This window comes from Peromyscus maniculatus, chromosome 17 (genome assembly GCF_049852395.1).
Source record: "Peromyscus maniculatus bairdii isolate BWxNUB_F1_BW_parent chromosome 17, HU_Pman_BW_mat_3.1, whole genome shotgun sequence".
Classification (NCBI taxonomy): domain Eukaryota; kingdom Metazoa; phylum Chordata; class Mammalia; order Rodentia; family Cricetidae; genus Peromyscus; species Peromyscus maniculatus.
The window spans coordinates 45,598,882-45,620,377 of NC_134868.1; the positions used below are offsets into that span (position 1 = coordinate 45,598,882).

Genomic DNA, 21,496 nt, shown 5'->3' on the forward strand with positions numbered 1-21,496 from the left:
CTTTCCATTTTCCTGCAGTGTGGGCGGTGTTTCCTGTGAAGACTTAGGAAACAAGATGGCGTCGATGCAGGACTAGGATGAGATAGGGATGTCTGGTCCTGCAGACCCTGCACAGCAGCTCTCTGGAGAGTCTGTGGCCCAGCGGGAGCCTCCCGCCCCCCCCAACCCTAGCCGATTCTAGCTGGGGAGTGCAGTTGGCAGAGAGTCTCCAATCTCTGGCTTTATCTTCCCAACACATTGAAACCATCAAGCGCGCAGGCCGGACTGCAGAGGCCTCTCAGTTGGGTAGTCTCCGAACGCTGTGATTTTAGCCAACAAAGACGGGCTGCCTGCCTTCCCCCACTCAACGGGGAAGAGGGGCAGGCCGGCACTGAGTTCCAGATGCAGGCCTCTTGTCTCTGACATCTCTAGAGGCCCGCTTCCCATTCGGACCCGCGCTCTGCACTCATCCGCCATAGGGAACTTTCGTTGATGCTGTTTGCCGCAGCGAGGTGCTACTAACCCGCCCCCCCCAACCAAGCTGTCCCATCAAAGCAGGACCCTTCAGTGCTTAGGGTTCAGGGGGAAGCCAAATCAAAAGCAAACCCTGGATTCCTCTTGCTCGTGGCCAATAAAAACCTTGCTTCGGAGCTGGCTTCCTTTGCTGAAATCAGATATCCTAGTAATAAACAAGTCCTAAAGGCAGGGGAGAGAGCCTTGCTTCTTTCTACTGATTAGTTTTTCTTCCTTTAAAGAGGGCCTCTCCTATAACAGGATGCCTGGCCTAGAAACTTGAGCACAGAAGGTGGCCTGGTCTGGCCTCGCCCTGCCCTGCCCTGTATCCCCTCCCCCTCCAGAACCTTCCCCTGGGCTCCTATGGGTGGAGTGAGCCCTGCTTCCCTAAACGCTAGGCTGTTTAGCTCAAAGGCAAGCCAAAGGGGCCTGTGGGAAAAGAGGGCCTTGGGTGTCTGGGGAACTGGCGGCGGTTTCCAGGGAGAGCTCAGTCCTTGGCTTTTGGCTGCTGGTACAGTTGGAAAGTGGAGCTAGCGATACAGGTGGATCCCCTTTCTTCCAAACGCTCTTGAGCTCTGCTCCATGTTTCAGGCCGGTGAAGAAGCCTAGCTCCGTGGTGTTTGATTCTTGCGGTTTGCTTTGCATGGCCCGGGATGGAACCCTGAGCCTCGTGCAGGTCCAGAACTCTTATCACCTGGCCACAAGAGCCTCTGCTCTCATGGGAACTTAGTGCTGAGTCCCGGGCCCAGAAGAGCCACGCATGGCAGATGCTGAGGTATCAGAGAGGCTAGCAGGGTAAAAAGACTTGGGGCCTCGCTTCCTTGGATAGCTGTAGCCTTGCTCATCACCCCTCCCTGGGCCCCTCTTCCCGTCCTGCCGAGTCACCACGTAGCCAGCTTGGGAGAGTACCCTCCCCTAATATATCCACGTCTCTTCTCTTCTCCCTTCCCCCAGCTAGGTTTTTTAACGCGACTCTGCTGTCAGAAGATGTACCCTTGATGTTTGTTTTTCCTTCTGACACTATCTCTCGGGAGAGTTTCTGGTCAAGAGAATTATGTTGAGGCTGCAGATTGCGAGAGAATTGCGTCTAATGGGGAACAGACAGACGACACCTTTCATGTCCAGCCAAGTTCCTCTCCCCTCCTCTTTCTCTCTCTCTCTCCCCCCCTCTTCTCATCTTCCCTTTTTGGCTTCAGAATTGGCCCTGGTCTGCGCTTGTTTCTTTGGTACATCTGCTGAATAAGGTCACACGTTGATTTTATTTTGGAAATTGGCAGCCCCGTCAAGCTGAGCTCCGAGGCTGCAGAAGCAGGCCACTGTTGGATGGCGATGGGGGGGGGGGGGGGAGGCGCAAACCTGGCATGCCACTGGCACAGGGTAGCCTAACTCATTAACAGCTGAGAAGCACTTCAGTGCCCACATCGCGCCATCTGCTGCTGAGGCATCTCCCGAGTTCAAGCTTGTAGAAATTAGATCATGAGGAAGGTGCTGCATCATCGCTCTGGTCCCTTCCAGATGCTCCCTCCGTTGACCTGTCCAAGCCTTTATAGGGAAGGAAGTGTTAGTTCTGAGGCCCCTCGGGATGTGTAAGTCATTAAAGGGGAACTTACGTTTGAGCACCTTGTAAATGCCTGCTGAAGTGCTAGTGAAACCGCTCAGTGGGAAGAAGTCTTGGCTGTGCAAACACGAGGACCTGAGGACCTGAGTTCGAGCCCTGGGTCAGGGTGGAAGGAGAGCACCGATTCCAGCAAGTTGTCCTCTGGTCTCCATATGCACACCTGTGCTCAGGCAAGCCATGCACACACACTGTGATTATAAATATTTAAGAAACAAATGCCGACTCGAACCATGGTATGCACAAGTTGATACAAAACAGTCGGGAAAGAGCATCATTTTTCTTGGGCTGGGAATGTGGCTCAGTGGTAGTATCCTTGCTTAGCATGTGCTAGGGGCTGGGTTAGATCCTAGAACAAAGCAAAAAAAAAAAAAAACTTCTTTCTTTGTGCTTCTCCGGAGAAGGCAGACTAGTAAAACATTTGGGAGGATGGTGGTGGTTTGGATTCCTTGGCCCTTAGTCATGAGGATGATGTAAGAGCATCCAACTGATTTCATGGTAAGGACAGTCACAGTTCTCAGAGTAAACCGTTTCCAACTGCAGCCTGGCAACACCCCATACAGCCCCCTTTCAGGAACGGTCCTTCTCCCGAAGCTTTGGTGGGAAGCCTAAGAGTTACTTGGCTTTCCAAAGTACGAAGTGAATGCCAAACCCCATTCCTTCCCTGTCTAGCCTTGGGTAACAGGAGTTGGGTGGGGGCAGTCTTGTACACTTGGAGCCCTGTAGCCTGCGTGAAAACCGATCTGGAGGAGGAATGTGCAAGCCAGGGAAACGGGATAATGGGAGGCTGAGTCTCCTCGTGTCTGGGCTTAATTCTCCTTCCTTCTCACCCCCTGTGTTTGTGGTTTCAGACTTTTGTGCTGTGTTAATATGCATCAGTTCTGAACTAGCAAGAGGGACTGAAAAAATGAGCGCTGCTTTCACAGAAGTTACAGCTGCAAATCTAATACACTGCTTATCACTGGCTGAAGTTAGCTAGCAATGGGGGCCAAATGTGACTTGGTGGTAGACCGCCTGCAGAAAACCCCCAGGGGCCAATCTTAGCACTGCCAAATAATAATAATAATAATAATAATAATAATAATAATAATAATAGCAGCCAATGATAGTCATACCAGTCGTAAATTTCCTTCTTGCCCTGCCTCCATTTTTTTCTGACCTTAGACAAGGTTACGTCTATGTCCCCACTCCTCGCTTCAGTGCTGAATCCAAGAGGGATACTTAGAGGTAGCCTGAATACCTGATGAGCTGTCATGAGAGACTACAGGGCTGGTGAGATGGTTTAGTGGATAAAGATGATGCGAGCATGAAGACCTGAGTTCAAATCCCCAGAGCCCATGTAAAGCCAGGCACAGTAGCATCCAATCCCCCACCCCCACCCCCAGACAGGGTTTCTCTGTGTAGTTTTGGAGCCGGTTGTGGATCTCGTTCTGTAGACCAGGCTGGCCTCGAACTCACAGAGATCCTCCTGGCTCTGCCTCCCAAAGTGCTGGGATTAAAGGCGTGCACCACCGCCCGCCGCTGGGCGCAGTAGCATGCCTTTGTAACTCCAGTGCTTCTACTGCAAGATGGGATGTAGAGACGGAAAAGTCCCTGAAAGTTTGTGGATCCGCTAGTCTGGCGCACACAGCTACAAACAACAAAGTGACCCTGTCTCAAACAAGGTGAGGACTGACTGGACGCCACATGCCTGAGGTTGTCCTCTTATCTCCCTCCACACATGTGCAGTGGCAAGGGCATGCCCCCACTCACTCACATGGATGTGTATGTACACACACACACACACACACACACACACACACACACACACACACACACACACAGAGAGACAGAGAGACAGAGTAAAAAGAAGAAGGAGAGCTGGTTTAGCAGTTAAGAACACTGGCTGTTCTTGCAGAGGAACTGGGTTTGGGTCTCAGCACCCACATGGTAGCTAACATAACTCCAGTTGCAGGGGATCTGACGCCCTCTTCTGGCCTATGTGGGAACTACAAATGCAGCACACAGACACACGTACAGGCAAGACACCCATACTCAAACTATTTTTGAAAAGGGGTTGGGGCTGGAGAGATGGTGTAGCAGTTAACAGCATTTGTTGCTCTTCCAGAGGACCCGGGTTCACTTCCCAGCACCCATACGGTGGCTCCCAACCACCCATCGACCCGACACCCTCTTGTGATCTCCATGAACAACGGGCACACACAGAGCACATACACATATTCAAGCAAACCACCCATACCCATAAAACAATGAGCTGAAATGTTTTAGAGAGAAAGAACACAGGGGAGAGGACTTACAGACCATGAAGGTTTAAAAAAAAAAAGAGTGGGGTGGGGTCCAGACTTTTCAATAATATATGTGGTAAGGGAACAAAAAGCCATGACTGCAGAAGGGACTGGTTAGGAAGCGTAAGGGGACCAGCAGGAGTGGGAGGGGGTACAGGAGAGAGTGATGGCTGGTGAATATGATCAAAATACATTCTACACATACATGAGACTGTCCAAGTGAAGTCCATGATTGTATAATTAGTGCATATGAAAGTGACGGATCGCGGGGAAGGTCAGGGTGCAGGCTCATGGCGCTGCCCTTCTCTGCCCCGGCTCCATCACCAGTGCCATAGGTATGTGTGTGTGTGTGTGTGTGTGTATGGTCTCTTCCCAAGAGACCAAATCCTTGATAGGTTACCGGTGCCTCCTGAGCCTCTCTAACCTGATGCTGCCTTCCAGAGACAGGCGATGGCTAATCTGGGCTGTCAACGTGACAGCATTTGGAAGTGACTGGAACCCAAGCAGCTGGACACACCGGTGACGGATTTTTCTTGGTTGGCTATTTGAAGTGGGGAGAACCGCTTAAGTCCAGATCTTCTGAGGTCAGAAGACCCACCCTGAATCTGGGCCACACCTTTTGGTGGCGGCCCAAATAAAAAAGACGATGCAGAAGGAAACTCATGCTTTCTCTCTGGTTGCCCCTGCTCTCACTGGCAAGCTCTTCTGTCCCGAGCCATTCCTTCGCCAGTGTTCGAAACCTTCCTTCTGGGATTACAATGTGGACTGGAAACTGGCAGCTCCCTAGGACCGCCCTGGGACTCCAGTTCCTGGACTGGTGGGATAGTCAGCCTTGTGGACAGAGCAACTACCGGATCCTTGGCCTTTCGAAGGAGGTGTGTGTGTGTGTGTGTGTGTGTGTGTGTGTGTGTGTGTGTGTGTTTATCTATTCTGCTCCTTAGAGAATTCTAATACACACACACACACACACACACACACACACACACACAAATTATCTGTTCTGTTCTTTAGAGAACTCTAATACAGGGGAGGGAGAGATGGATAATACTGCATGGGTGGGTCGGACTCTAAACTTGCCATGATCCTGTCACAGCTGCTATAAAAACATGGGAGTAACCCGACCAGCTGCCTCACATGAGACACAGCCATCCTGCTGTGGGTGCACTGGATAGTCTGGCTTCCTTCGTCTGGACTATAGCCTCTCCTGACTTCTCCTCTGCTGTGTTCTTCATCTCTAGGCATGAGCCGGGGAGAACTCGTATTGCTTAACCACTCCACTTTTCCCGAAGCTTCCAGAGTCACCTTCAGGTCCTTTAACCAAGTCAGCTTGGCAGTGAGATTTTCAAAAGCACCCCAAGTGTGTCACCTGGGAGAACATGCCCTCTCTGGCCTCCATTTCTTCTCATAAAGCAAGTAAAACTGAATCGTCCCCGGTAGATAAACCGCTCATGGAGCCTCGTATGTGTGCTCTCCAGGCTAGCCGATGTCGGAGTTTGCATGCTCCCCCCGCCAGCCAATGTCGCCATCTAGAGGCAATCCAAAGAGCTTCATGCAGTTGGAGGCAGGCTCCTTTCTAATTCCCGACATGCCAACCAATGCTTCATTTTCTTTTTGAGACAGGGTCTCAATATACCGCCTAGGCGGCATGAAACTTACTATGAAGGCCTGGATGGTCTAGAACTTGCCACCATCGTGTGTTGTGTCTGCAGGCACGTCACTAGGCTCTATCGTGTGTTGTATCTACACGTCACTAGGCTCCATTGTGTTTTGTCTGCAGGCACGTCACTAGGCTCTATCATGTGCTGTGTCTGCAGGCATGTCACTAGGGTCCATCGTGTGTTGTTTGCATGTCACTAGGCTCTATCATGTGTTGTGTCTGCAGGCACATCACTAAGTACTACATAGACATTTTTTTGCTCATGAAGTCCAGAACTCTTCTTGTACATACGGCATGGCCTTGGTAGCATCTCTGACTCAAGGGTAGGCTTCTCCAGAGCCAGGCTGGCATGATACCAGACAAGGACCGCAGCCGCTTCCTATCAGCCCCAATGCCCCCTGTGTTACACTCACTCATTACAGCAGATCATAAAAATAAACCTTTAATTGCTCTGGAGTTGGCACAGATGGTATAATTCAAGCTCACATTTGTATTATCAGACTCTGAGATGCCGCGCTAGCTTTGCTTGAAACACAACAGGAACCACAGTGGTTTAAGTTTAGGAAGTTACATTCAGCAGCAGCAGGTTCTGAAGTTACTGGGTAAACAAAGGACAAGGGCTGGAGTAGACAAGAGGAAAAGCTATCAGGAAGTCAACGGCCCCCACCGAAGCTCTTCTGTGGTTACTGGAGAATTGTGCTTCCTAGTTTGTTTGTTTGTTTGCTTGTTTAAGATAGGGTCTCATTTCACCTTCTCTGGCATCCAGCTCCTGTTCTTTCTGCCCATACCTCACCAAAAGCCGGAGTTACGGGCAGGTGTTCCTGTACTCTTGCTACATCATGAACCATCAAGAGCTGCAAAATTCTGGCTTGTAAATACGGTGTGTGTATTAGGGGTGGCTGTAAGTACACCTGGGAAATACTGCCCCAGAAAAGAGAAAGCAAGTGAGGCCTTGTTGAAACCCTGCACCTGAAATAGTTCTGAAGGGCTTCTGTCTCCAAGTGGGGGGGACAGTCTTTGCTAAAGCCAGGAAAGGGTTGGGATCAAGAAGAAATCCTGACACCCACTTTCCATCACTGTGGTCCCCAAGGAGAAAGAAAGCTCCACACCCCACCTTTTCAGCAAGGTGTCAGAAAAGCCCAAGCACTGTTTACACGTTTCCCTGGAATTTCAGTGCCACAGAGGAGCTGTGACTAGAGACATCTACGGGCCAGGGTAGAAACTGGGGGCAAAAGTCGCCCCGTTGCAGAGTAGTGAGTGTTCATGGGGACTTGTAGGAACAACTGTAGGGCGTTCTATTAGAGTGGGATGGCAAATGGGAAGAATCCCTTTGATTTTCTCGATTATAGACACCAGCGACGCAGAAGATGCCCGGGGAAAGGCATTCATGGAGGGCTGGGTGCTCCTGGCCGGGTTCAGTTGATCTCAGTTCCTGGCTACTGATTGGGTGTCAGTTCTGGAGTCTCCGAACTCCTCCAATTCAAGTCTAAGCCACCGCTTGGACAGAGCGTCCTAGGCCGAGGTGAAGCACAGGTGGTCTCCATCAGCACATGCACTCCTCAGCTCTGTACAGGCCACGGCAGAGTGTGCTTGGGAACATGCGGAACACCGAAATGAAAACCTGAAAACCTAGGCTGGTGCACAGTTGATCTCTGTAGCCATCCTGGCCTCACTGTTCTTGCGCCAGTGGCACTGAGGCCTTCAGGTCTGTTGCAGTCTTGTCTAGGGTGGCTTTCTTGGAGTAATCTCGCTCTCCAAAAATGGTGCTTCCTACCCGGATGTTCGTAGATCCTACTTCAATCTGTGGGAAAGAGGAGGGCACAGAGGGGAGAGTTGCACACACTTGAAACTTAACAGCAGTCCTCTTGACTCTGATTTCCAAGTGTCGGGACTTGGGAGTGTGCCACGGCACCCAGGTGTTATTTACTATCTTAGAAACTCATGTATGTGAGTTGCTAACCTAAAACTTTGCTTCAGTTCATAATTACAGCCACACAGCAAAGGCCCTAGGACTTATGTATGAAATGCCTTTAAAGATAAGTTTTAAAATTCTTTTTTGGTTCTGGGAGAGCAAACCCATGTTATAACACACTCATTAAGCTCTAAATTACACCTCAGCCTTTTCCCAGATTACATGGAGTAGATTATGGAGTTTGAAGTATTCAGTTGTATTTTTTTTTTTTTTTGGTTTTTCCGAGACAGGGTTTCTCTGTGTAGCTTTGTGCCTTTCCTGGAACTCACTCTATAGCCCAGGCTGGCCTTGAACTCACAGAGATCCGCCTGCCTCTGTCTCCCGAGTGCTGGGATTGAAAGCGTGTGCCACCACCACCCGGCGTAATTTTTAATCAATGTTAAAATAGTTGAATCACTGTGACTGCTCTGTTACTAGGATGAGGCATTTAAAAGACACCCCCACCCCCCCACAACCTCTTCCAGCCCCCGCCCCCCCCCCCTCCCCGCCACTTACAGCATGCTGGAAGTCCCCGGACATGCCCATGCTCAGCTCCACCTGGTCCACAGGAATGCTCAGCTTTTCACACAGCTCCTGACGCAGGGACAGTAACATCTGACCAAAACATAAGCGTTACCAGTTTATTCTGGTTGTTTCCTATGATGTCAAAAGATGACCAAATCTGCTGGGCATAGTGGTGCTTGCCTGTAATACTTGGGAATAGGCAGGAGAATCCTGAGTTCCAGACTAGCCTGGGCTAAACAGGGTAGTGAATTTGTCTCCCAAACAAAGCAAGCCAAGCCAAACTAAACCAAAACAAAACAAAAGAAAAGCGAAACCCATCAAAATGAAAACAAAAGGAAAGTCATCAAACCAAATTATTTCTGGTGATTCTATTCTTCATGATTTTGAGGTGTGTCATAATTATCGGAAGTTCCTATAAGTATGTTAGCCACAGTCCCTACTTTCAAGAAAACTTCCAGGGCCAGGGGTGTGTCTCGGTGTTAGAATGCTTTCATAGCATGTTCCAGACTCCAGGTTCTACCCCAAGCAGTGGAGAAACAAAACAAACCAATAACAACAAAAACGCAAGCCGGTTGTGGTGGCGCATGCCGGTAGGATTTGTTGAAGGAGGTGGAGGCAGGAGGATCATGAATTCGAGGCCAGCCTGGGCTACACATTTTTGCCGGGTGGTGGCACACACCTTTAATCCCAGCACTCAGGAGGCAGAGGCAGGCGGATCTCTGTGAGTTCAAGGCCAGCCTGGTCTACAGAGTGAGTCCCAGGACAGGCTCCAAAACTACACAGAAACCCTGTCTCAAAAAAACAAAAACAAAAACAAAAACATGCAAACCACCAGTCACTAGAAACAAAGGAAAAGCTTGCTCTAAAAATTGTTTTAGCCAAGTGAAAACTGAGTTAAGGAAGGTGTGTGTGTATGTGTGTGTGTGTGTCTGGGAGCCCAGGCTTCCCTCCCCTTCTCCGAAGATTTCAGAAGAGGCAGGCTATGTTCTGAGAGGTCCCTGAAGTACCACGTGGCCAGCCCTACAAGCTGCTGGGATGCTCCTGCAGCCCACCGGTGCTGGGTCAAACTCAGGTGCTGCACACGCCATATACACTCTCCGGGTGGGCCACACCCACAGCCCCACGATGCTTTTCTGGCCCAAAAGCATCACCCCGACGACCCCAGTACCTGGAAGTCTGGGTTTGGTCCTTGACTAAGATCATGTCCAAAGCTTCCTATGGTCATGAGCCCCACGAACTCCAGGCTGGGACAACTGGCCTTTATGTGTTCCACCACGGCTATGGCCTCTGAAGGCGGGAGGCCATGTTTACCTTCACAAAAAGAAACAGAAGATGGGTATGCCCACATGTCTTAGCAGCCAGAAGAAGGCTACACTTCCATCCCTTCCTTACAATAGAGGTTTTAAAAGTGACTGCGTATGTGAGGCCCTTCATGCCTGCCCCCTTTCCACTCAGGGTCTACGTTTAGACCAGATTCTCTTGACTCCTTCCCCGGACTCCACTTTTTATTTTCGGTGGCAGAGACTGAAGCCATGGTTCTTCACACACAGGCTCCTCCCACTAAGCCACACCCACAGGATTTTAGCTGAGCCTGGCTGGGGAAACAGAACAGGAAAAGTATGTGGGAGTTTGAACGCTTCGTCCCCAGTCACTGGCACTGCTTGGCTAGGTCTAGATGGGGCCCTGCGGGAAGGATGTGCTGGGTGCCAGCTGTGGCGTTTCAAAGCCATGTGTCACATCCCCCTACTCCATGCTGAGGTTCAAGATGTGAACCCTCAGCTCCTGTCCCAGATGCCATGCTCCCCTGCCTCGGACCTTTCCCCTGGAACATAAACCAAATAAACCCTGCCTTCTGCAAGTAGCCTTGGCCATGGTGCTTTATCACAGAAATAGAAACGGAACTAATATATGTGTGTCTTTGTACAGTAGAGGGTCACACTGAAAAGTCCTAGAAGAGTCTCAGGACTTTTTCCTAAACCTGGCATCGTTATGGTTTTATCAGTTTGTTACTAGACATGCAAAAAGTAAATTATATATACATAATAAATTTGAGGCTGTCTATTTGCCAAGTTTAACTTACAGTTAAGAATGGTTGCGGGAACTGCCGCAGACGGGTTATTTGTTATGTAGTTTAAGAACTATTAATAAGCTGGGCAGTGGTGGTGCACGCCTTTAATCCCAGCACTTGGGAGGCAGAGGCAGGCAGATTTCAGTGAGTTCAAGGCCAACCTGGTCTACAAAGTAAGTTCCAGGACAGCCAGGACTGTCACACAGAGAAACCGAGTCTCAAAAAACAAAAACAAACAAACAAAGAACTATTAATATTGCTTTGCCTTTGCCCCCATTTATTAAATAGAGTGGGCAGGAATTTTCACTGTTATTTAATTAGGGCAAATTACAGCTAATTGTCAAGAAATGTAATAAAGACACTCTGGAGTCAATTTTGTATCTACTTATATGTAATGTAGCCAGCCAGGGAGCATTATCATATAACATAATAATGGTAACCTCTAAAATCTATTAAACACTGTACCAGCCCTAAGACTTTTCATTTCATACAGTAACTGTAAGTATTCCTACTAGTTATCATTCTCCAGACGAGACTGAGGCAGGAAGGCTAAGTCCCTTTTAAGGTTACATGACTAGAACTGTGAACCTGAGGTCTGAACCCAGGCAGCCTGACTCTGGCACACATCTGGAAAACATGCCTTTGCTGAGCTCCTTCATGCCAAGATCTGCTACATGTGAGCACTTAGATGGCTGGAAGCAAATGCCTGGCATTCACTCTTAACAAAAAGCAAGCAAGCCAGATGTCCAGGGTTCTGCATCACTGCAATGAATCCTCACCACGCCCTTGACAGTGGGCTCAGGGCTGGTCACTTACTCTCCTCTCCGCTGGTGTTGATCTGGACCATAACCTTTAGTCGTTCAGGAGAACCTTTCTTCTGCCAGGAACTGTTCACCTTGTCTGCCAACTTCACAGAGTCTACCGTTTCCAGCATGAAGAGGTTGGGGACAGCTGTAATGGGAAAGAGAGAAAGTAGCAGTCTCCAGTCTCCCTGTTGCTGGAGGAAATACATAATAAACTTTGATCTACAGAGGGAGAAGTACTCCAGGAAAAGAAAGGACGGTTAAATGTTATGATTGGCCAAGAAGACAGGCATGCGAGTTTATTAGATATGAAATTCAAAGGCAGACAAGCCCCATCTCACCGGCAAAGATGGATAAGGGAAACACTAACATGCCACAATCAGACTGCGGATGTGGGGGGAGGGGGCATTGCAAGAAGCTGGTAACAGATTCTGAGTAGCAGGCCTGATCTAACTATGTCTCAGTTCAAACTGGGTGAAAGGGGCCAAATGCCAGAGAGAGGCTCCCCAAAGGCAAAGTGCTACCTGGAAGGACAGCATCATGTTCTTAAACTTTCTGGGATGGCTCTTCTCATTTGACAAGGACACCAGAACAGCTCATGCTAGATGCTCAGTCAGACAGGGGGGCCATCAAAGCCATCTTCTGTGAAGATGGACTAGGACTCTTGCCACAGATAAAGGACCGTGATGCAACCCACCAGCTTCCTTGTTTGTACTGAGCACAGAAATCTTCCCGGCATCAGCGGCTGACTACTTTCCCTGCCCTCTGTCCCTCCTTTCTTCCTCTTCCATGATGGATTCTATTTTCTAGAACTACAAGCCAATATAAACTTTCTTCCTTAAATTGCTTTTGTTCTTTGCATTTTATCACAGAAACAGAAAAGTAATTAATACAGGGCCTCACTAGACTTTTTTTTGTACCAGTTTCCCCGAATAGCTGCAATTCTAACTCCAGACATGGGCTACTATGCCTGATCAGCATAATTTTTTTTTTTAGACAGGGTTTCTCTGTATAGTGTTGGTGCCTGTCCTGGATCTCGCTCTGTAGACCAGGCTGGCCTCGAACTCTGAGATCTGCCTGGCTCTTCCTCCCGAGTGCTGGAAGTAAAGGCTGGAATTAAAGGCATGCGCCACCACCGCCCAGCTAGGTCTTTGTAATTTTTAACCACAGTTGAAGAACACAATTATCTACAGAGAGGGAAAATTGAGTGCAGAACAACAAAAGGTTAACCAAGTTTACGAAATCAACAGTACTGAAGCTTGTGATGTGAACCAATACAAATGGACTTCATGTTCTCTTTATGAAATGAGCTGCTGGGGGGCTAACCTGGGCTTCTCACACGCTGGAGTGACACTCTGGCAGGACCCCACCACACAGGAATCCTTGTGAAAACCTGAGAGTGCTGATCTATTCATGGTCTGGAAACAGTGGATGTTAGCAATCTTCCAGATTTTTTTCAAAAAACAAATCTGATTAGAAAGACGAATTTATTATTCTGTATATCTATGAGCATTATTCAGATTACGAACCTTTGTTTAGTTTCCTATTTGAAAATTCCTTGTTCTTAGTATTTGCCTTTTCTTACTAAAAAAGGGTGGAGGTGAGGGTGGGGCTGAGGATGTGGCCCAGTTGGTAAGAATGCCATCCCAGGCACCACATAACCCAGTGTGGTGGTGCTTCCAATTCCCAGCACTTAAGAAGCAGAGGCAGAATCAGAAAACCCAGGTCATCTTCAGTTATACAATGAGATTGGGGCCAAACAGGGCTAAACAAGACTCTCTATCAAAAACACATAGTAGACTTCTCAGCCAGCCTTGGTAGTATAGGCTTGTAAAATTCCAGTTGCTTGGGAGGATGAAGGAAGAGGATCACAAGTTCAGTGCCTACTTGGGCTACAAAATGAGTTCAAATCTAGCCTAAGTAACTTAGTGATACTTGGCCTAACTCAGAATTTAAAAAGGGACTGGGATCTAGTTTAGTGGTGGAAAATTGACTAGCCTGAGAGAGGCCCTAAGTTCAGTCCCCAGCCCTGGGAGGAGAGAAAGTACAGGAATCAGATCCTATTTGTTACTGTCATTTTTGTATTATTATCCTATGCATATGATATATGTATGGCATGTGTGGAGGTCAGGAGACAGCTTGTGGGAGCTGGTTCTTCCCTGAGGAAACTGGAGGATCAAACGTAGGAATGTCAGGCTTGTTCAGAAGGTGTTTTCATTCACTGAGCCATCTGGTCAACCTTCCTCTTCTTTAAAAATAGCCCAAGGCAGGAGGGGACTATACATCCCTCAAGCAACCATTTATAAGGATCAAATATCGTGGAATAAAAGATCATGATCTCTGAGAGTGGGGAACAAATGATGTGAGCCCCACAACTGCCCCAGCTTCTACCTTGGGGATTTTCTCCAACAGGGCACTGGGAAGAAGACAGGTAGGATGTGGTGGACTTTGAGCTGTGAGGGTGGCAAGGGCCCAGAGTCCACTCTGCAGATGTGAGTGAGGACAGAGCTGCACCCAGTGAACCGGTGATGTTAATGGGCCAGAGTGTTCTGCTGGGTACTGAAGCGTGCACATATGTGAGGAAGTTACAGTTAGGAGAAACAGGGCCTGAGGTTCACAAAGGATGTGGACTATAGGTCGGGATGGAGACACTAGTATGTAAAGGACCGCCATGCCTTGGTAGTGCAAATATTTCTAAACTCAGCTTTGGCCTGGCTATACACCAACTGATATTAAGAACAAGACCCAAAGCAAGGAATTGGTGGTACACAACTTTAATCCCAGTGCTGGGGGGCAGAGGCAGATCTTTGTATTTGAGGCCAGCCTGGTCTACTGAGAGAGTTTCAGGACAGCCAGAGTTTCATAACAGAGTAACCCTGTCATGAAAAACCAACCAACCAAATAAAACCCCAAGCCCTAAAAGGATCAAATTGTTCCAATAAAATGTAAACTATGCTCCAGAACAAAGCAGAATTATTTATAGGAATACAAAAATAGCTAGAACTGAGCAAGATAAAATTCATGTCTGAAATCCAAACAAAATTGTCAGGCATCTTGCTGGGTGTGTTGGTGGCTCATGCCTGCAGTCCCAGCATTCAGGATGAGACAGGAGGATTACCACAGGTCCTACCTAGATCAGGCTGGGTTAGAATCAAACTCTGTCTCAAAAACAAACAAAGACAACCAAACCAGCAATATGAAAAGCAATTTTTCTCAGGACAGTGTATAATGAGAAGTTATATTAGCTAAAACTGGTCCAAAACAGAAAATGAAAAAAAAAAAAGTAGGTCATTTCTCCCATGTATCTAAAATGACTCAAACTTGTAGCAAAACCAACACCCCTCCTTCAAACTACAGTGTATCAGATGCCAAACTGAGAGCTGACAAATTGGGCATGAGGCACAGCCAATGAAATTACTCAGCATGGCAAAGCCAGCTGTTGTTGCTGTTGGGTTTGTCAACCTGACATAAGCCAGGGTCATCTGGGAAGAGAGAACGTCAAATGAGAAAATGCCTCCATAAGACTGGCCTCTAGGCAAAAGTCTGTGGGCATTTCTTGACGAATCACTGATGCAGGAAGGCACAGCTCACTGATGTGTGCCACCCCTGGGCAGGAGGTTCTGGGTTGTATAAGACAGTAGGCTTGAAAGACCCTAGCCCTTCAGGCTTATACCCCCAAGCCCCAGAAAAGGAGAAACTTCAAGCACCAGGAAATGAGAAACTAAAAAACTAGTTCCAAGGGCCACCTGACTCAGCCATTATTCAACCACCCCTACAATGTAACAATGTAAAAAGATTTCTGTTAAGAGATGTGCTCAACTGTGACTGGGATAGTTGTGGGTGTTCCAGGAAGGACCACTGTGACCTTTGTGTAAACTCCACTCCTGCCCTGATACCCCCCTTGAGGTTTCAGGAAAAATGTACCTGTTGACGTAACTGTACCCCCTCTGTGATCACTCTGTGATCAGACCATGATCTTGTGAAATGAAATTGTATGGGAATTGTAATCTTATGGCTTTTGTGGGTTTTTCCTTTAAAAGCCCTTATGGGGCTGCAGTAAGACTCGACTCTTGCTCTTAGGAGCAGAGTTTGCCCTTCTGTACAGATGCTTAATAAATCCTCCTGCTGTTGCATCAACTGGACTGGAGTCTGGGTTCTTGGGGCGCCCACTTGAGACCCTAAATTTTGGGGTCCAACAGGCTGAGGAAGCCATGGGGAGCAAGGCAGGATGCACCATTCCTCCATGGTATCTGCTTCGGTTCCTGCCTTGACTTCCCTCAGGGATGGACAGTGATGTGGAAGTGTAAGCCAAATAAACCCTTTCCTCCCCAAGTTGCTTTTGGTCATGGTCTTTATCACAGCAGCAAAAGCAAACAAGGACCCCAGTCCAAACGTGCGCAGTGAGCTGGGGCCCTGATGCGTGTGGTGGGATTCTGGCTGCCAAAGCCTTGCCACCTTTTAGTGCTTAATCTTGGGCAAGTTGTTTAATTTCTCTAGCCTTACTTTTCTTACCGTTTCTCTGCCTCTGGGACTAATTCTATAATGGCTCTCATTTTATGCTTTTATTAGCCATAAGGCCTTGTTGTGTTACTTTTATGTTGGCCTTAGAATTTCTACTATAAAAACTGAAGATCCAAGATCTGAAACTTCTTGAGCATCAGGGTCAACACATATATTCCATGTTTAAACCTCAGACTACATGGTTATTATATTTAAACAATTAATTCAAGATTCTGGTGGCACATACCTAAAATCCCAGCATTTGGAAGGCATGGCAGGAAGAAGGTGAGCTCAAGGCCATCCTATCCCACAAAGCCTAGTCTTGTCTCAACAAAATAAAACAATTCAAGGCTGGGCGGTGGTGGTGCACACCTTTAATCCCAGCACTCGGGAGGCAGAGCCAGGAGGATCTCTGTGGTCTACAGAGCGAGATCCAGGACAGGCACCAAAAACTACACAGAGAAACCCTGTCTTGAAAAACCAAAACCAAAACCAAACAAAAAAAAATCTCAAAATGAAACAATTTTTTGTTTACTTAAATGTTTTAATTTCAAATTTTTTCTTTTATTTTAGGCACATGGATGTTTTGCCTACAGGAAGGTCTGTGCACCACATTTGGGCCTGGTGCCTGAGGAGGCCAGAAGAGGGTGTTGGATCCCCTGAAACTCGAGTTAGAGACTTTGTGAGCTGTTTGCCATGCGGATGCTGGGTAATCAAACCCAGGTCCTCTGGAAGAGCAGCAAGTGCTCTTAACCTTTGAGCTATCTCTCCTTCCCTTTAATTTATTTTATTGAGGCAGGCCAGCCTGAAACTCTCTATGTAGACCAGTGGCCTCTAACACATATCTACCAGCCTCTGCAGGAGAAATGAAAACAGTGGACTCTGAAATAGTATAGTAAGTAACTGGAACAGATAAAGTGTGAAGAAACAATGGTTCCAAGTTTTCTTTCTTTCTTTTTTTTTTATTACATGTATTTATTAATCCTGAGTGCTGGGGATTCTGGCTTGTGCCACCACATCAGGCAGAGGAGCTTATTTGTAATACTTCAAAACTAGAAGTAAACTCAACATTCATCAATGTGAATGGAGGAATTGTGATATGTTTATTGAGTAAGAAGAGGAAGGAGCCACATACACATGATACACAAGGTCAAATCCTTGATGAGGATTGATAGAAATCAGATACAGTGTTTTTATAATTCCATTTACGCAAAATCCTAAAATGTGGAATTGACAGGAGCAAAACAGACAAGGAACACTTGGGAAAGATGACAGGAAGGAGCCTCTTGGGAGAAGGATGCCCACTATTTTAATTCCTGTGATAGTTTCATGGTTAGTATCCTATGTCAAAATTTATCAAATCAGATACTTTTAATCTATGCGGTTTATTGTAGTTAGATATGCTTTTTTCAACTGTAGTCTGATAAAGCTGTTAAGAAAAACAAAAACAATCCAGAGGAGGCAACATGGTTTCGTGTAAGGTGCCTGCCGCCAAGCCTGACAACCTGAGTTCAATCCCTGGGACCCACACAATGGAAAGAGAGAACCAACTCCTCTGTGTTGTCCTGACCTCTATATACACAATCGGCCTTGCCCTATCCCCCTCAAAAAAGGGGGGGAAAATACAGGTTTCTTAAGTTTTGACATCTTGAGAGAAGTAAGTTATTTGAAATCTTTGCATGTCACATGGTTAAGTATTTCTGTAGTTAGTAATTATTTTTTATGGTGCTGAGGATTGACTTAGGGCCTTGTAAATGTTAGGAGCACTCTCTTGCTTAGCCACACCCCCTAATCCTTTTCTGCTTCATTCTTATTCCCCCACCCTACCCCACCCCCAGATGGGGTTTCTCTGTGTAGCTTTGGAGCCTATCCTGAAACTCCTGTAGACCAGGCTGGCCTTGAACTCAGAGATCCACCTGCCTCTGCCTCCCAGTGCTGGGATTAAAGGCGTGCGCCACCACCGCCCGGCTCATTCTTATTTTTAATTTATTTTTTTTTAAAATAAATCCTTTTATTTTATTTTATTATTTGAAGAACTCCCACAACACAAATGGTGAGCTGGGGATGTTCTCAAAGCTGCTTACTCTGAAAGGGGTAGAAGCCATACAGTCACAGAGAAGGAGAAGGCATTACTTAAGAGTTTTGCCTTACCTATCAATTTGTTGACATTTTGTTTCTGTAAATGGCCAATGAAGTGCCATTTGATCTCAGGACAGGAAGACAGAATCTGAAAAGAAAAAGGGAAACATTTGATACCGATGTTCAGAGGTCCTGCCAGCATCCTTTACTCCTCTGCTCTCACTTCTTCAGCCAGTCTCCCAATGAGACACAAGGAAACTCAGGGCATCATCTAAGCCTAACGCCGTTTCCCTTCCTCGTTCCCATCAACTCACTGATTTTTCAGCTATTACCCATCAGAGACAGAAATGGTTTGTTCTCACAGCAAGTACTCTACCACCGGACTGCAGCCGATACCCTTTGATTTATGCTTTCAAATCTCCAAAGATTCAGCTAGCTCCAAACATCACTATTCACAACAGCCACAAAAGAGAATATTAAAGTCTGAATAAAGACAGAAAAGGTAGCTGAGAATTATTTGGGGCTCAAGTGAAATGTGGGCAGTTCCCACCCCTAGCCCAGCTTTCCGTTCTAAAAGTCCATCACCAACGTGGGTCTAACTTTCAGCTAAGAGCTAAGACTTCTATGGGGGAACCAACACCTCCCGTGTCTACGCACCTTAGGGTTTGATGCCTTTTCTAGCAGTTCCTGAACCTAAGGAGTAAGAACAGAGTGCGTCAGAAGCCTGGTAGTCATAAATTCTCCCAAAGGCTCTTTGTAAGAGGTAGCTTACATAGTTCTCTCCAAAAGTGCGCTGGCCATGACCATAGGCTTCAATCACCATGTCTGCGGGCTTAGTTTTGCTGACCGCTACTAGCCGGGGTTGGATGGCTGGGAGATCCTGCCAAGAAAGAAAGAGCCACACGAGTGAATGGGCGAAAATACTGCTCCAATAAGATATATACCTTGTAGTGCCGGGTGGTGGTGGAGGTGCACTCCTTTAATTCCAGGACTCAGGAGGCAGAGGCAGGAGGATCTCTGTGAGTTCGAGGCCAGTCTGGGATACAAAGTGAGTTCCAGGACAGCCAGGACTGTTAAACAGAGAAACCCTGTCTGGAAAAACAAACAAAAACAAAACGAAACACAAAGATACACTTGGAAAGATCCATCCTCCCCATTCTTTTGTTTTATGATACTGGATATAGAACCCGGGATTCTGGGAACACGAAGCAAGTGTTTCACCACAGAGCTACAACCCCACCTGCTGACTGCCTTAGGAACAAGTGTGGCCAGAGGATTCTCACTGTGGCCGGAGGTTTAAGGATCTGAGGCAGAAAAGGTGGCTCAGTGGGTAACATGCTGGCCACAGGAGCATGAGTGCCTGAGTTTAGACCCCAACCTCCATCTAAAGGGTAGCTGTGGAGCTGAGTTCTATATCCAGCCCCCAAAACATACAAACAAGAGAAAAAAACCAAACCCATCAGAATCAGTTCGTTTTTTTGTTTGTTTCGTTTCTCCGTGTAGTTTTGGTGCCTGTCCTGGATCTCACTCTGTAGTCCAGGCTGGCCTCGAACTCACAGAGATCCACCTGGCTCTGCCTCCTAGTGCTGGGATTAAAGGCGTGCGCCACCACCGCCTGGCCAGAATCAGTTCATTAAGGGAAGGCAGCATCCTATTGAGCAGGGAGGTCACTTCTGGGTTCTCACACCACAGGCAAACAGTTTAGAAATTCATTTCGGGCCTGATGTAATTATTAATAACGCTCCCATTCACTCTGAAAGGAGCTCGATTGGGATAAAGACAATGTATTGTTCAGTCTATGACTCAACCAACCAATGGTGGCGCTGACAACTGGCACACCGACAGTTCTGTACTCAGCATTAAAGTCATCCACACTCTCCTCACATCTGTCACATAACATGCAGGGATTCCCTGCTTCCAGCTGCAGCCGGATCCTCCCAGAGCTGTCTGCGTGTACCCCACCATTCCTGGGGTTTTCACAGAACCACCACGTCAATTACCACACAGTGGCCTGTTGCTTCCTTCTGAGGGACCGCGTGATGAGTGTCTCACGGACTGTGTTTCCTAGCCTCACGTTGATGAACCGAGGGCCAGAGAAGTTAATGGGACTTGTTCAAGGTACCGTCTAGACATCAGTTTAAGAAAAGACTGTGTCTTCGGGCATCATTTTGAAATCTGAGACCATAAACACTAGACCAGAGAGGGCTTTTATTTTCTCTCCTGTCTCGCCACGCAGCATAGCTTAATTTGCATGGAGCAAAGCAGACCCGGACCCTGGTCTAGTAAGTCCAAAAGGGGATAAAACAACCAATACCAAAATCAAAAATGCTCGTGACTGGGCACCTGACAGCGCCCCGCTACTCTGTGGAGGTCAGAGCAAAACCTTGTCAGTCCTCTCGCCCGCCGCCGCCCCCACGCACGAGATCGTGGGTGAATGTGGCCCTCTCAGGGGCTCTAGTACCGTGGCGACGGGAAACGGCACAAGGAGGAGACACCCGGACACGAGTCACTTTCCCTAAAGTGAGCACCTTCTTCTTTCCCTCCAACCTCCAGGAAGCCCGGAGCCCCAAGGCCAGGCCGCTGGGGAAACCTCGCCAGCCCCGCCGGCCCCAGCTCCTCCCGCAGGGAGCCCCCTTCTGCGTCACGGTGACACCTGATCATCCCACGCGGGTGTCTCCCCGTCTCTCCGCCCGCCCCAGCCCCCCGGCGGCCCGTCCTCACCCGCGGCCGCCGTGCCACGCTCTGCTGGACGCGCTCCTTCACGGCCCGCAGCGCCAACCCGACTCCCAGCTCCGTCGACATGCTGCCGGCTCTCCACATTCCCCGGAGGATGCCGCCGGGGAGAACCCGCGACCCGCGGAGGGCAACTTCCGGTCCCTCCCCCTCCCCGCCAGGCCCAATCACTGCGCAGCATCCAGCCACCGCCCCCCCTCCCAGTGGAGGCTGGCGGCAGAGGCTGGAGCCATCTTGGGGAGGTCGGAGGCTATCCCGGCTGAGAGCCCGAGCGCCAAACTAGTCCCGAGCCGTGACCGGGATTATAAACAAACTTTTTTTTTTTTTTTTCAAATAGTCTTAATTTTTATTTTATGCGTATTGACTGTTTTGCCTTCATACGTATGTCCATCATACGAGAATATTGGAGTATCTCCTGGGCTTGGAGTTAAAGCTGTGAGCCATCATGAGTGTGGCTGGGAACTGAAGGCGGGTCCTTTGCAACAGGTGCTCTTAACCACTGATCCATCTCTCTAGCCCCCACTTTTTGTTGTTGTTGTTGTTGTTGTGTTTTGTTTTTCGAGACAGAGTTTCTCTGTGTAGCTTTGGAACCTGTCCTGGATCTCGCTCTGTAGCCCAGGCTGGCCTTGAACTCACAGATCCGCCTGGCTCTGCCTCCCAAGTGCTGGGATTAAAGGCGTGCATCACCACGCGCGGCCAGCCTCCACTTTTCAATTTAAACATTTAAATATTTTTATGTTTGTGGGTGTTTTCCCTGCATGTAAGATAAAATTGACACTAATGCTGAA

The 21,496-nt window shown here is 48.0% G+C and overlaps 1 protein-coding gene across 1 annotated transcript; it reads right to left on the reverse strand.

The window, feature by feature from the left end:
* Positions 1-6,475: 6,475 nt before the first annotated feature.
* On the reverse strand, positions 6,476-20,904 carry Plpbp (pyridoxal phosphate binding protein). Its single transcript, XM_006982923.2, is given in 9 exon segments — positions 6,476-7,850; positions 8,517-8,615; positions 9,694-9,836; positions 11,410-11,544; positions 18,048-18,123; positions 18,633-18,668; positions 18,748-18,855; positions 20,697-20,820; positions 20,822-20,904. Coding segments are annotated over 9 exon segments (921 nt in total). The 5' UTR covers positions 20,890-20,904; the 3' UTR covers positions 6,476-7,718.
* Positions 20,905-21,496: the final 592 nt, after the last annotated feature.